General features: G+C 40.1%; 1 protein-coding gene across 1 annotated transcript; it reads right to left on the bottom strand.

Annotated features, from left to right (window-relative positions):
- Positions 1 to 5,290: 5,290 nt before the first annotated feature.
- On the bottom strand, positions 5,291 to 12,186 carry SPINK1 (serine peptidase inhibitor Kazal type 1). The gene is made up of 4 exons (XM_043464292.1): positions 12,065 to 12,186; positions 10,195 to 10,226; positions 8,557 to 8,663; positions 5,291 to 5,413 (listed from the first exon to the last, which is right to left on the bottom strand). Exons 1-4 carry the CDS (start codon positions 12,117 to 12,119, stop codon positions 5,368 to 5,370), a joined length of 240 nt encoding a protein of 79 aa, XP_043320227.1. The 5' UTR covers positions 12,120 to 12,186; the 3' UTR covers positions 5,291 to 5,367.
- Positions 12,187 to 12,929: the final 743 nt, after the last annotated feature.

Here is a 12,929-nt window from a genome sequence, read left to right as displayed (position 1 = left end):
CAGGCACAGTGCTGACTGCCCTAAGAGGGACTTGTTATCATTAACCCTATACAATAGATTAAGGAATTGAGACATTGAGAAATTCTCTGCCTTTTCCTAGGACACATGGTTAAACAGTGGTAAAACTAGATTCCACCCCAGGACTCTAACCCAGAGTCCTTGATTTTAACCATAATACTATTTGATTTTCTACTGAACCCAAATCAAACTCCCTTTAATCCCTACTCAATTAGTCTAAATTCTACCCTTTGGGGCCAAAAAGAACATGTTAATTTCTCTTCTTCATTCATTTATGTAGCAAAAAGAATATTAATCAGGCACCTTCTAGATGTTAGATACTGTCTTCCAGCCTGTAATACAGCACTGAGAAGAGAGTTTTTGCTTTCATGGTGTTAACACTCTCTCCCTTAAATTGTTTGAAAAAAGCCACCAGATTTCTAAAGGTTTTCCTTTCCTCAGACCAAAGTTTCCTATTCTTTCAACCATCTGTTATAGCACAAAGTTGCAAATTCTTACCTATCATGGTAGCCTCTCTCCTCTAAACACATTTCAGTTGTAAATTTCTTTTTTTAATTGGCATATAATTGCTTTGCCATGTTGTATTAGTTTCTGCTATAGGAAAACTGTGAATCAGCCAAACATATACATGTATCCCCTCCTTCTTGAGTCTCCCTGCCTGAGCTGCTGAACCAACCAGACATGAAACAGCAAATGAAACAGCAATCTACATGCTTTCTGATGGTTCTGTTAAAAATAAGGCAACCTGCCCCAAATGGAGTTTCTCAGGCTAAGACTCATGTCACCAAACTGAATTAACTTCATTTTAGTTTCCATTCCCAGAAATAGAATCTTAAACTAGTGATCAGAAATTGCCTAATCAGCATCAGTTAAGTAATTTGCCTGATAGACCTCCCGCCATCCCCTAAAGAAAAGGGACCCTACAACACTCAATCTGCTTTTTGTCCAGTAACTTCTCGTCCTGCCTCCTTTGTGAATGTAAATGCCACTTTGCACTGACCCTTGGGGCTCCTTCCTAACTGCTAATTTGGATGCTGCACAATTTGAATGCATTTTTGCTCAAACAGAATTTTTAATATGCCTCAGTTTATCTTATCACAGGTCTGGTGACTGAACAGGAACCAAGGAAACCTTTGACGGCCCTCAGCGGCAACGAGCAACAACAGCGAAGGTACCTGAGGAGCCCCTTGAGTCGCTGCTTCCTCACTGCCTCTGGAGGTGGTGGGTAAGTTTCCTCTAATCCTCCATCCATAGCTTGTGTGTTAGGAGGGTTCACTGTTTTGAGCATTTTTTGCGTTTTGAGCATTTTTTCCCCCCACAGCCTGGATCCCCAAACTGGCCTGAGTAGGGTGGCGTGGGACATAGAGATAGGACTGTTTCCAGTGACAGACGTGGTCTGACCCCTAAACCAGACTCAGTGGAGGATCAGACCAGGTTCGACTTATGCTGGATTGGGTCCAGAGTAAGGCCTCCAGCAAGTGAAATTTTGTTTGAAGGCTGAACGAGCAAGTTAAGCTTACCAAAAATAATCATGGATTACAATGGCCACAGTGGAGAACTTGTAAGCTAGATAAGCTTATCCATGTGTGATGTGCCTTGGAGAAGATATGTCCTGAAGAAAATGGGGTCTTCTCAGCCAACACTCACCATAAAGGATAGACAGAAAATTCTTTTTCCTTCTTTAAAGTTCCTGGTGACCACTGGGACACACTACTCTCTCCAGAACCTGCAGAGAGGATCCAGGGAAATCCGGCAGGAGCCGGCCAAAGATAAGAATACTTGTGTGGTGCTAATTTGCTTCAGTCATATCCAACTCTTTGCAACCCTATGGACTGTAGCCCACCAGTCTCTTCTGTCTATGGGATTCTCCAGACAAGAATACTGGAGTGAGTTGCCATGCCCTCCCTCCAGGGGATCTTCCCTGATCAGATCTCAAACTGCTGTCTGTCTCCTGCATTGGCAGGCGGGTTTTTTTCTTTTTTCTTTTTTTTTACCACTAGCAGCATGGGAAGCCTATAATAGTTATGTGGACTTAAAAAAAAAAAAGGTATGATGTGAGAGTTGCAAATTAAGTTTTATTTGGGGCAGAATGAGGACTGCAGCCCAGGAGACAGCATCTCAGACAGCTCTGAGAAACTGTTCCAAAGAGGTGGTGGGGGGAAAGGTCAGTATAAACGTGATTTTTGGTGAAGGGGGAATACATGCAATCAAGCACATATTTTTACAGGTTTCTACTAGTCTTGTGAAGCCTTTGCTAGTTATAGGGAACAGTCATTACCATGAAGGATTTTAGTGCTTTTCTAGATATGGGGAGATACAAGAACTGGGTTCCTGAAATTATCTATCTGAAAGACCTGTCCTGCCATCCCCCACCCTTGCAACTGAGCGCTTCATTTCTGATCTTCACCCTGAACTCCTTTCAGGGGATGTTGAAGGTCAGCACCTGTAGCAGCATATGACTTAATCCTTGCAACGGTAGATAGGTAGATGGCAAGCGCCAATTTGTAGTTGACACTGAAGTCAGCTGGCTCATCACTGTCTCTATCTGTAGTGCCTGCTCCAGAGAGGATGGTAGGTTTAATTTTGTCCGTTCCTTTCCAAATCCAGATTGGCAGGAGAAAATCATTTGTAAGAAATCAGTCTGTTACTGAACATAAGTTCATGTGCCCATTGCACAGTGAGGCCAAACGACCAAAACGTCAGAGTGTGGAGCAGAGACTTATTGGAGGACCAAGCAATGGGCATGAGGTGGCTTATGCTCAAAAACCCCAATTCTCTGATGCCGTTCCAGGATAAATTTTTATAGGTAAAATTTGGGGTGAGAGCTATAGTGTGTGTGATTCTCTTCTGATGGGTTGGTGGGTGAGATAACAGAGTGGTTCCGGGAACTTTGTGCTCAGCCTGAAGTTACCACCCTCCACCTGGGTGTGGGCCTTAGTTCCTGCAGAAGAACTCAAAGATATCATTAAGTGTATCCCTTGGAAAAGACCCTGGTGCTGGGAAAGACTGAGGGCAAGAGAAGTGGGTGATGAGATGGTTAGATAGCATCACCGAGTCAATAGACATGAGTTTGAGCAAGCTCCAGGAGACAGTGAAGGACAGGGAAGCCTGGCATACTGCAGTCCATGGGTTTGCAGAGTCAGACATGACTTAGCAACTGAACAGCAACAACACCCCTTGAGGAGGAACCAGGACTCGGCTTTAATCACTGCGTTTTAGTTTCCTGATCACTCTTCCTTTGTTTCTGCATTCTCTTACTTTCCTGATTGAAGGTGCTATTTGGAACTCAGGGAAGGCCTAGGAAGCTGAAGCCCTTTTTCTGCAAATGAGAAATATGGGACAGGGAAAGGATTCCTACCCAGGAGGGCCTTCCAGGATCCTGCTCAGTTTCAGATTCTTCAATCATGTGACTCATAAATTTGCTTTCAGGTGCCATTGGTTGCCCTTTCTTTCTTTCCAGGGGTAGCTGTTTCCTCTTGTTTGTCTTGTTTTGTGTCCCAAGAACTTTGCCTGGCAACAGTTAGGTTGGAGGCCTCAAAAATATGGCCAGGCAGAAATGTGGGTTGCCTAAATTTATTTTTTAACCAGTCAGAAAGTGAGCAGAACCATTAAAGGTAGATAATCTAGGTTTGTGTATTGCCTCTGCCTGTAATCTCCAAATCTCTTCTCTCCAGACTGCGACAATTTCTAGCATTCAATGTTTAAATCTGTTTACTAAAGCAAACTTCCTTAAGCTTAGCATTGCCCTTCAAATGTCCTCTAGCATCACAGACAAGATGCTGGAAGCCATCTTGCATCCGTAACTTAACTTGGTGAGCTGGGAGGTGTGTGTTTGGCTGAGTCACTTAGTAGACCACAGCATCCCCTAGTGGTCAGATTTAAACCTCAAGCCGTGTGTATTCTGAATACCACAAGATTTAACCCAAACCTTAAGTGTCATGCAACCGTGTTTTGCAAGTGTGAGACAGATTTTATTGGCTACTTTCGGTTCAATGCATGATGAATTCTTCACTATTTATCAGGGAACCTGATGCATCTCAGGGTCATCTCACCCTCTATCCACTTCTCCATTCTGGGCTACTTCTTTGTCTGAGCTTGGAATTCAAGCTGCTTTTCCTTCTCTATTTTTGTGATTATAGATATCTTTTTCCTTTTGAGGCACTTCTTATTTCTACATAGGCCATTTAATGTGAGCATGTTACCTAATAAAGTTCCTGTAGAAGAAATCAGGAAGGGATAGTCTACCTGGGGTGATTGTGGTTTAGACTAAAATGCATTAGATTTGGAGTCTGTCCTGAATTAAAAGCCTAATTTTGCCACCTTATTTGGTGGTGATATTAGTCAGGTTATCTAACTTTGCTAAGTTTACTCATGAGATAAGGTTAACCACACAGGGTTATTGTGGCTCATAGGTAAAGCAAAGTGAACTACACAGAGGCCTCATGATCATTTCATCTGTAGTCTGTAGGTCTGTAGTCCCTTCTTTTCACAGCAGATCATCTCTTGGGGGTGCTTTGGTGGCAAAAGTTAAATCAGAATCAGGTCTTAGTTCCTCTTTGTTCATCTCAGCGCAAATCCGTGAGACCCAAAAAAGCAGATCTCCAAGTCAAGCCAGAGATACAGTCCTCAGGTTGCCAGCGAAAATGGGGAGCTCTACATCACTAGTGGGGAATGGCCTCTGCTGGGGGAGAATTAAGGCTGAATGCAAAGGCTCCTCCACTGCACAGTTGAGAAAATGTAACTCTTTTGGTTTCCGAAATGATTCAGAGCCTCTCTGAGAAAGTCGTGCCTAACCTCAAATCTACTGTGAGATATATGGACAATCTTAAGACTAAACTCTATTCCACTGGGCAGGCAGCATTTCAGAATCATATGCCTCTGTGCCTAGACCAGTGCCAGGCACAATAGATGCTCAGTTAAATTCCAAGGAACCCTAAAGAAATTATTTCAGTCAGTGAATGGTGTGAGGCACCATGTTTCTGGACAGTTTTCCAATTGTTTCTTAAAATGCTTGTCTAATCCCCATGGGGCTATGATATTTGTGATCAACTGAATCCTGTCATTTAATGTCTGCAATCACATTTCCTGGGACAGAGTCCTCAGAATGTGAGGAGGATGGGGAAGGGAAAAGCATCCTCAAAGAAATCCTGTCCAAAATTATAGGATTGCTGTATTTTGTAAAACTCAGTTTATTCTGAGCTTGCCTCCATCCTCTGTTCTCGGTATAATCAAACATGCCTTTGAGGAAAAAGCATATGGGAGCAACAGGACGTACTTAGATGCACTTTATTCAGCAATCAGGCCAGCCACGCATTGTAGTGTACTTATGGGATTTCAGAACTTTGGTTCTCAGCAAGGCCCAGATTTTTGAATGAGGACAGGAGTCTGACGTTCCCTGTAGAAGAGATTGGAAAAAAAAAATTAGTTTAAACTTTGCTGAGAAAATGTGACTATGGGGGGAAAACAAGGGAAAAAATTCAGCTTTATTTAAAATGAGAGGTTTGAGATTTCCTTCCATTTCTGTTTCTCTTATTCATATACTCATTCATTTATTAAGTCATCAAATACTGATTGAGAACTACTACCTATATTGAGGATACAACAGAAGGGAAAAATGTTTATCCTAAGAGAGTTGACAGATCTAACAGGGCATCATTAAAAGCCTCGGAATTAATCTTTAATCCATTGTTGCTTTTCCTGCTGACGTCATTGTCCTAGCCAGCAGATTTCCAGCTTAGCAGGTGCCCAGGCTACTTTCGGACCTTTGCCTTAGGACTCTGGGGATTCCCATCTGTGAGATTTTGCAAAAGGAAATCATATCGCTATCTCATAGGATAGTTGCTTAAGTTAGCATCTAGACAGAGCCCATGGTTTGACTTATTTTCCATAGCTAAGCTGTCCATGACAGCTGACATGATCTCATGTAGCTGCTTAAATTTAAATCAGTTTAATAATGTTAAAAGTCCAGCTTTTTGGTTACGGTAGCCACGTATTAAGTGCTGGTGCCATGCCTAGAGGCCTCCATATTGGACAGCATTTCTGTCATTGCAAAAAGTTCTTACAGGAGAATGCTAGTTTATAGAAAAGAATTTGCCAGTGTAGGTTGCCTGAAAAGATATAGAGTAATTAGAGAAAAAGTTCTTACTGAATATTATCTGCCAGGAGCATAATGACCAAGGAGATGCAAGCCCTTGTTCATCTACTCATCTCAAAACTCAACAACTAGTGTCAGAACCTGGATCTAGTTACCATACAGTATATTAACACTTGTTTGGGGGTTTTAATGGGCAGTAGAAAGAAAAGCAAAATGATACATGAGTAGCGTTGAAACATATATATTACCATATGTAAAATAGATATCTAATAGAAAGTTGCTCTACAACACAGGGAGTTGAACGCAGTGCTCTGCGACAGCCTGGAGGGATGGGCCAAGGTGGAGGCAGTTCAAGAGGGAGTAGACGTATGTATACTTATGGCTGATTCACACTGTTGTATAAATATTGTGAAACAATTATCCTCCAACTAAAAATATTTTTAAAAAAATGGTACTTTTGAAAAAGCCACATTTCCCTCCCCTGCTTTCTTATCACAGAAATATAGGAAGAGAAATTACTTTTTCAGGCATTCAAATATTGCTCCCATATTTACATATTTTTAAAAGAACAGAAAAAGCAGGTAGGACTGATAGATTAAGTCTGAAGAAACAGGGTTTCCCAGCCCTATGCTTGTATTTTTCCAGTGTTTCACTCTAGATATTAGGCCATTTGATCTTGGCACCTGGACCCAAGTCTCAAGGCTGTTGTACTGCTTTCCCCTCCCCTAGGACGGAAATATGATGTTTGACTTTAACATCAATAACATAGGCCATGAGAAAACTAACAGGTGGTTTCAACTTTTTTTACAAGTCTTTAATGTGGGATTTTTTTTAAAAGCAGAGCATCTAATGTTTTCAGCCTAAAACTTTAGGATATTAAATATTTCTCCCTGGGAACCCAATTCCACAATCCTTGTTAAATAGCAAGAATTTTCTGAAATGATTTAAGGCAGATCAAAAAGAGGGTTCACGGTACAATGAATTAGAGCAGTGGAATGATGGAAGTGCATGCGGTCATCTGAGTCTAAATCAAAGTCTTAACACCACATCAGTTCCAAAATAACAGTTTTCTAGGTTCCTTGCGAAATCTCTTGTTTGACCATTCTACATCTTTATTTAGCCTGGAAGGCCCTTGTGATACTATGAAAACAGACTACTGTTTAAATGACTTCCTTTTCATGAATCCTTTCTTGACCCTTTCAGTAAGAGGCAATCTGTCTCTCTCCTTCATTCCTGTAGCACATTGCTAACACCCATTTAATGGCGTTTGTCACAAATTACAAGAAGCTACCTTATTTGTGCTATTTTCTCTTAGTTATATCCACAAGGAAAGCGGAGGAGACTAGCACAATGCTTGGCAGAAAGTGTTCCATAGCAAAGACAGAACATCTGTGGCAAATTTATTTCTCTGAGCTCGTGAATCTGATTCCCATCACCTACCCACCTGCAGTCAGTTCAGAATCTCCACTGAGGCTGGTTCTCACATGCATTAAAAAAAGTGTTACCAAAATATGTTTCTGGTCACCTAATCTATATAATTCACATTTGCATATTTTAGGATTTTAGTAAACACGATGATTACTATTTCAAAGAATTTTTTTTTTTAAGTATAATGGAATTTGGAGCATATTGTGAGCTTTAAAAAATCCATACTATCTCGTTTGCTATAAAAGCTTGAGTTTTTATCATAGAACTGATTTTTTTAAAAATTAATTGAAAGAAGCATTCAAACACTTCCCCTCCTCTATGATTGGTAATTTCTTAAACACCTTTTATACTCACTATATTATCACTTACTTTCTGGCTTTTGTTCAGTTTTTTCTTCATATTGGAATGCTTTTCTCTCCTTCTTTAGAATGTCCTAGAGCAAGCCTCCAAATGTCTCAAAATCCTGGCGGGCATAATTAATTCTTTTTGATTTTGTGCTCTCAGATCACTTTGCTTACACTACCACTGACCACACTGTGTTAGCATTGAGCGTAAGCAAACAGGAGACAAAACCTGTAGGACCTTCTTCTGTATCTCACACGTACTTAGGCTGGTACCTGACTTTATCGTGGAAAGAGCAAGGATTTCGTACCAGATCTGCCACTTACTGCTGAGCATTATTTAAACTAACTAAACCTTAATTTTCTCATGGGCACAATAAGCTTAGTATTATTTACCTCATAGAGTCATTGTGAATATTAAATGCCTTGCACAATGCTTGACACAATGTATACTATTTTCTATCTTAATGCACACACACACTTCTATATAATCTTTACAGACATATAATAAGGAAAAAAAGAGATCAAGAATGTTTTGGGGGAAAACTAGGTACTTTGTTTTTCACATGGTGAAATTCATGTTATTGGCATATTCATTGAGTCTTAGATATATAAAAATCTGAAGACATCTAGCTTAAAATATATATTTTAAAAGAAATTCAAGCTTGTACTCACTTATTTTCCACACATAACAAGCATTCATTAGAATAAGTAACTCCATCTGTCCCACAGACAGGGTTATAGATCCTGGGACATCCGTTCACTCCATTTGTACACTTGGCCTATAAATGGAATAAAAAAGAATCATTTCCCATCATTTTTCATTCTTTGAATTTATAGCAAAGTCTCTAAAATCTCCCTGAGTTGATCACCTTAAAAATGGATTGGAAGGATGATACTAAGTGTTCTAAAGGGAAGAATCCAACATTTGCATTCAGAAAACCTGGTTTTAAATAATGCCTCTGCTACTCACAGGCTGTGTGACATTGGTAAATCTCTTGGTGTCTCTGAACCACAGTCACTTCATTTGCAAAACAAGAATGATGTTGTCCTTTTTCCTACCTGTCTCATCATGGTGTTGTGAGGTTAGAATAAGGTAAGTGAGATAATGTTCAAATTTACAATCACTACAAGTGCTAGCTTCTCTCAGATCAGCCACACCTTGAAGCATGTTCTTCCTTGCACACAGTAGTCCTGTTACCCTGGTCTTATCCAAGTCACTTAAAGACATGCAGTGCCTTCTACCTTTGGAGTTTTTGCACAGCCTGTTTTCTCTACCATCAGTGAGAACTAGTAATTATGAAATAACTTTCACAGGGCAGACACTGTCCTAAATGCTTTTTATGTATTATTATATTTAAACTTCACAACTAGCCTATGAACTTTTTATCATGCTTTTCATCTAGTAAGGATAATGAAGTACAAAGAGAGTAAATCATGCCAGGTCACACACCTAATAATTACTGGTTCCTGGATTTAAACCCTGTCAATCTAGGTCCTGAACTTTAGCTCGTCACCACTTCACTCTATTATTCATTTATTTATTTATTTTTGGCTGCGCTGGGTCTTTGTTGCTGCACAGACTTTCTCTAGTTGCAGTGAGCACAGACTACTCTCTAGTTATGGTGTGTGGGCTTCTCATTGCAGTGGCTTCTCCTATTGTGGAGCATGAGGCTAGTGGCCCATGGGCTTCAGTCGTTGCAGCTAGAGGGCTCAGTAGTTGTGGTTCCTGGGCTCTAGAGCACAAAACCCATTTGCCAATGGCTTTGGCAAACATATTTTTTTGCTCCGCGGCATGTGGGATCCTCCCCAACTGTGGATCGAACCCGTGTTCTTGCACTGGTAGGATTCTTTATCACTGAGCCACCAGGGAAACTCTAGGGTAAGTTGCTAATGGAATCAGAACTTCTTTATAATACATCACAAATGTAATAATTTATTTGCTCATGCACTTTTGGTTTGTCATTGGCCTTCTCACTGTATATAAATGTAATGAGAAGAGGACACTTCTTCTGCTGGTCTCCACTGAAAATTCTTATCCTACAAGATAGCCCTACTACATATAAAAACCCCTTTACAGCAAACATAATATGACTACACAGAAATTACCCGTGTATCTGAGAATTTGTCCTTCAGCATAAGCACTTGTGGGGAACTACAATTACTACCCACGTTTAGTAGGTTAAGCCTTGCCAGCGTTCATACTCCTTGTATTAACTTGAGGCTAAATTGAAAGGCAAGTTAGACTATGCTTTGGTTGGGACAAACAGTTCTAGCCCCAGAGGTAAAAAAAAATTACAAAATTGTCTTTACCTCTCTTCCCAGGATGTTAGCTCCACTGTTACCTGGAAAACATAAATCAGACATGTGAAGTTGAGTCTTGAATGGGAGGACAGATGTGTTCTCATTCATAAGTTTCTGCTTCCATTTAAGTCTATGTCTTCTCTGCTGGCCTCTTTCACCACCTAGCCTTTCTTATTTCCATCTTTTTTCCTCAAGGACATCTCACTGCTGTTCACTCACAGCCTGCCTACTGAAACCTCAAAAAAATTAAGCAAAAGTTTGATTAGGACAGAAGTATTGTATATTTAAGACAAGTTGACTTATTTCCTTGAAAATAAAAATGATGTACTTACTGCTTAAGATGTCTCAGGCACAGAGCAAATACCTTCTGAATACTCACTGACATTCTAGTTAACAACTTGTTTATTGATGTAGGAAATGTAATATCTACCTCAAGTTTATAGGTAAAGATATGGAGAGTCTCTATAACTTGTTTCTATAACCAGTAAAACAGTTAACACTAGCAATAACCAGGTCTTGTGATGCAAAACTAGCTTTTATATTTACATATAAGTCTTCTTTTGTAAGTGATTCTAAAAAAAGTGGAGCTCTTCTGACAACTCAAACTTTGGTTCCCAAAGACCTCTTTTCCTCCATTGCGTTGTGCTATTAGTTTAATTCACATTTTTTGAATTTACAGGTAGATACTTAAAATTGTTATGCTGCATTCTCCAGAAAATAGCAGCAGGTCTTGATGACATCATGTTTATGTAGGAGATGGTGACTGTGGGTGAGCTCATTGTGGGGAAAAGGGACTAATTTGATAGTATTAGTCACTTCTTCTAAAGGAAGAAATGTTGGTCAGATTTGATTTTGTTATTAGTAATCTCTGAGGTCAGCTAGGTAAGGAGGTAGTTCTCCCTAGATATTGCAGGGAAGGGGGACTAATCAGATAGTATCTAAAGGAAGAAATGTTGGTTAGATTTGATTTTGTTATTAACAATCTCTGAGGTCAACTAGGTGAGGAGGTAGTTCTCCTGAGCTAAATGTTTTGAAAAGTCATAAGACACTCATGGGCTTGGAGCAGAAGTTCCCTGGAATAGTCAGAACTTGATGTGGTGAGAGTCCCACTGGATTTTAGAATCTAATTGAGTCTAAGATTTAATGAGCAGGTGATCACCACACAGGCACCTATCTGTATTAATTGATAGGCATGAGAAATGGAAAAGGGAACACCGCTCCCATAAATATTTAGCAAATACAACAAACAGCATTGTTCCTTTCTTCATAAAGTGTTGATTTGGTTTCTTTGCTAGATCTGATAAAAAATTTAACACGTTAACCATTTCCAAAGACAAAAAGGAAGCTGATGCCGATTCTGGGGGTTCAGATCGTCTCTCAGCGTTATCAGGACAGTTTGAAGATATACATACACCATCTATTCAAGAAGAATATTTTTATAAAAAATATTCTGTAGGTCAAAAGTCAAATTCTTAAACTCTGCTCTGTACACTGAATAACTGGAAACCATTGTTACCTATTTCTGCAATTCCATGAGAACATAAAATTTGTAAATTGGCCTTAAACATGTACAGAGCTAGAAGGGTACTTGATGTTTAAATAATCCCTTCATTTTTCTACCATATCTCTGATGAAGAGTCAGCTTCATTACCTGAGGGAAAAAAACATTTCATGTCTGAGCACTAGTAAAATTGTTTTCCTGTGTTATGTTAAAATCCATTTTTCTATATATAATTCTCATCCACTGATCTTATTTCACCTCCCTAGAACCAAAAGATCTGTCCAAGAGTAGACTCTAAGTCTTGAAAGTAATGTGCTCAATAAAGCAACAGGTCAAAAAGATTTTACTCAAATCAGAAAAATACCCAAAGACACGTACCAGATAAACTCATCAGGAACAATGCAGTGAGGAGAAAGATGCTTGCCACCTTCATGGCTGAAGTGCTGGTTCTAGAGCTGAGTCAAAAACTGCACCCAACTTACCACTTCGCTCTGGAGCCCTGGGACGGGAAGGGTCATATAGGCAGCATGGGCTCCCAGTCTCCACCTCCTGCTCTGTGTCACAGATCTCCTTGGTTATTGATTGACTCCACAGCATAGCCCGTCCTCCAGGTTTAGGGCACACCACCACTGTAAGAAAGGTGTAAGAGAGGAATGCCCTAGGCCTGAAATGTGCCAGGTAAAGACTGTCAGGAAGAGATTACTAGTGGTTAGCTGGTTCTTGCCCTAACTTCCTCTGACTGTGGAGAGAAAGCCCATAGACAAGTCCTGATTTTCTCATCTGTAAGGTGAACTCAAAAGTTCTTGTCCTCTGTAATTCTGGGTGTATGAAGAGGTTTGAATATCTAAAAAACTCCATTCTTGCTTCTTTTTCTTCAGCTTTTAAAATTCTTTCTCTCTTTTCTGTCTTTTTTGGCCACCCATTCACAAAGCCTAAAGTAGCTGCCAGAGGGCCAGGTTAGAGGTAAGGAGGACTCTCTTTCCTAAGGTGTGTGTACTCCACACACAGAGTGGGCTCCCCAGAGACTCTTACCAGCTCTATGTCCTTGGAAAAGCAGGTCACCTGGGGGTGGAAATAATAACAGCACCTACCTCAAAGAATTGATCTTTCATCCCCAAATATGCCTTGTGTTTATTTTGGAATCATGTGTGGTTTAGGGAGATAATTCTCAATTCTTTCTCATCTTTCTGCATGTCTTACGGGTAGAGACATTGACTGCATGTGTTTCAAACAATCTTTTCAA

This window comes from Cervus canadensis, chromosome 4, assembly GCF_019320065.1.
Source record: "Cervus canadensis isolate Bull #8, Minnesota chromosome 4, ASM1932006v1, whole genome shotgun sequence".
Taxonomy (NCBI): Eukaryota; Metazoa; Chordata; class Mammalia; order Artiodactyla; family Cervidae; genus Cervus; species Cervus canadensis.
Note: the sequence above shows the minus strand (reverse complement) of the source record. Positions and strands in the feature narration are given on the sequence as shown.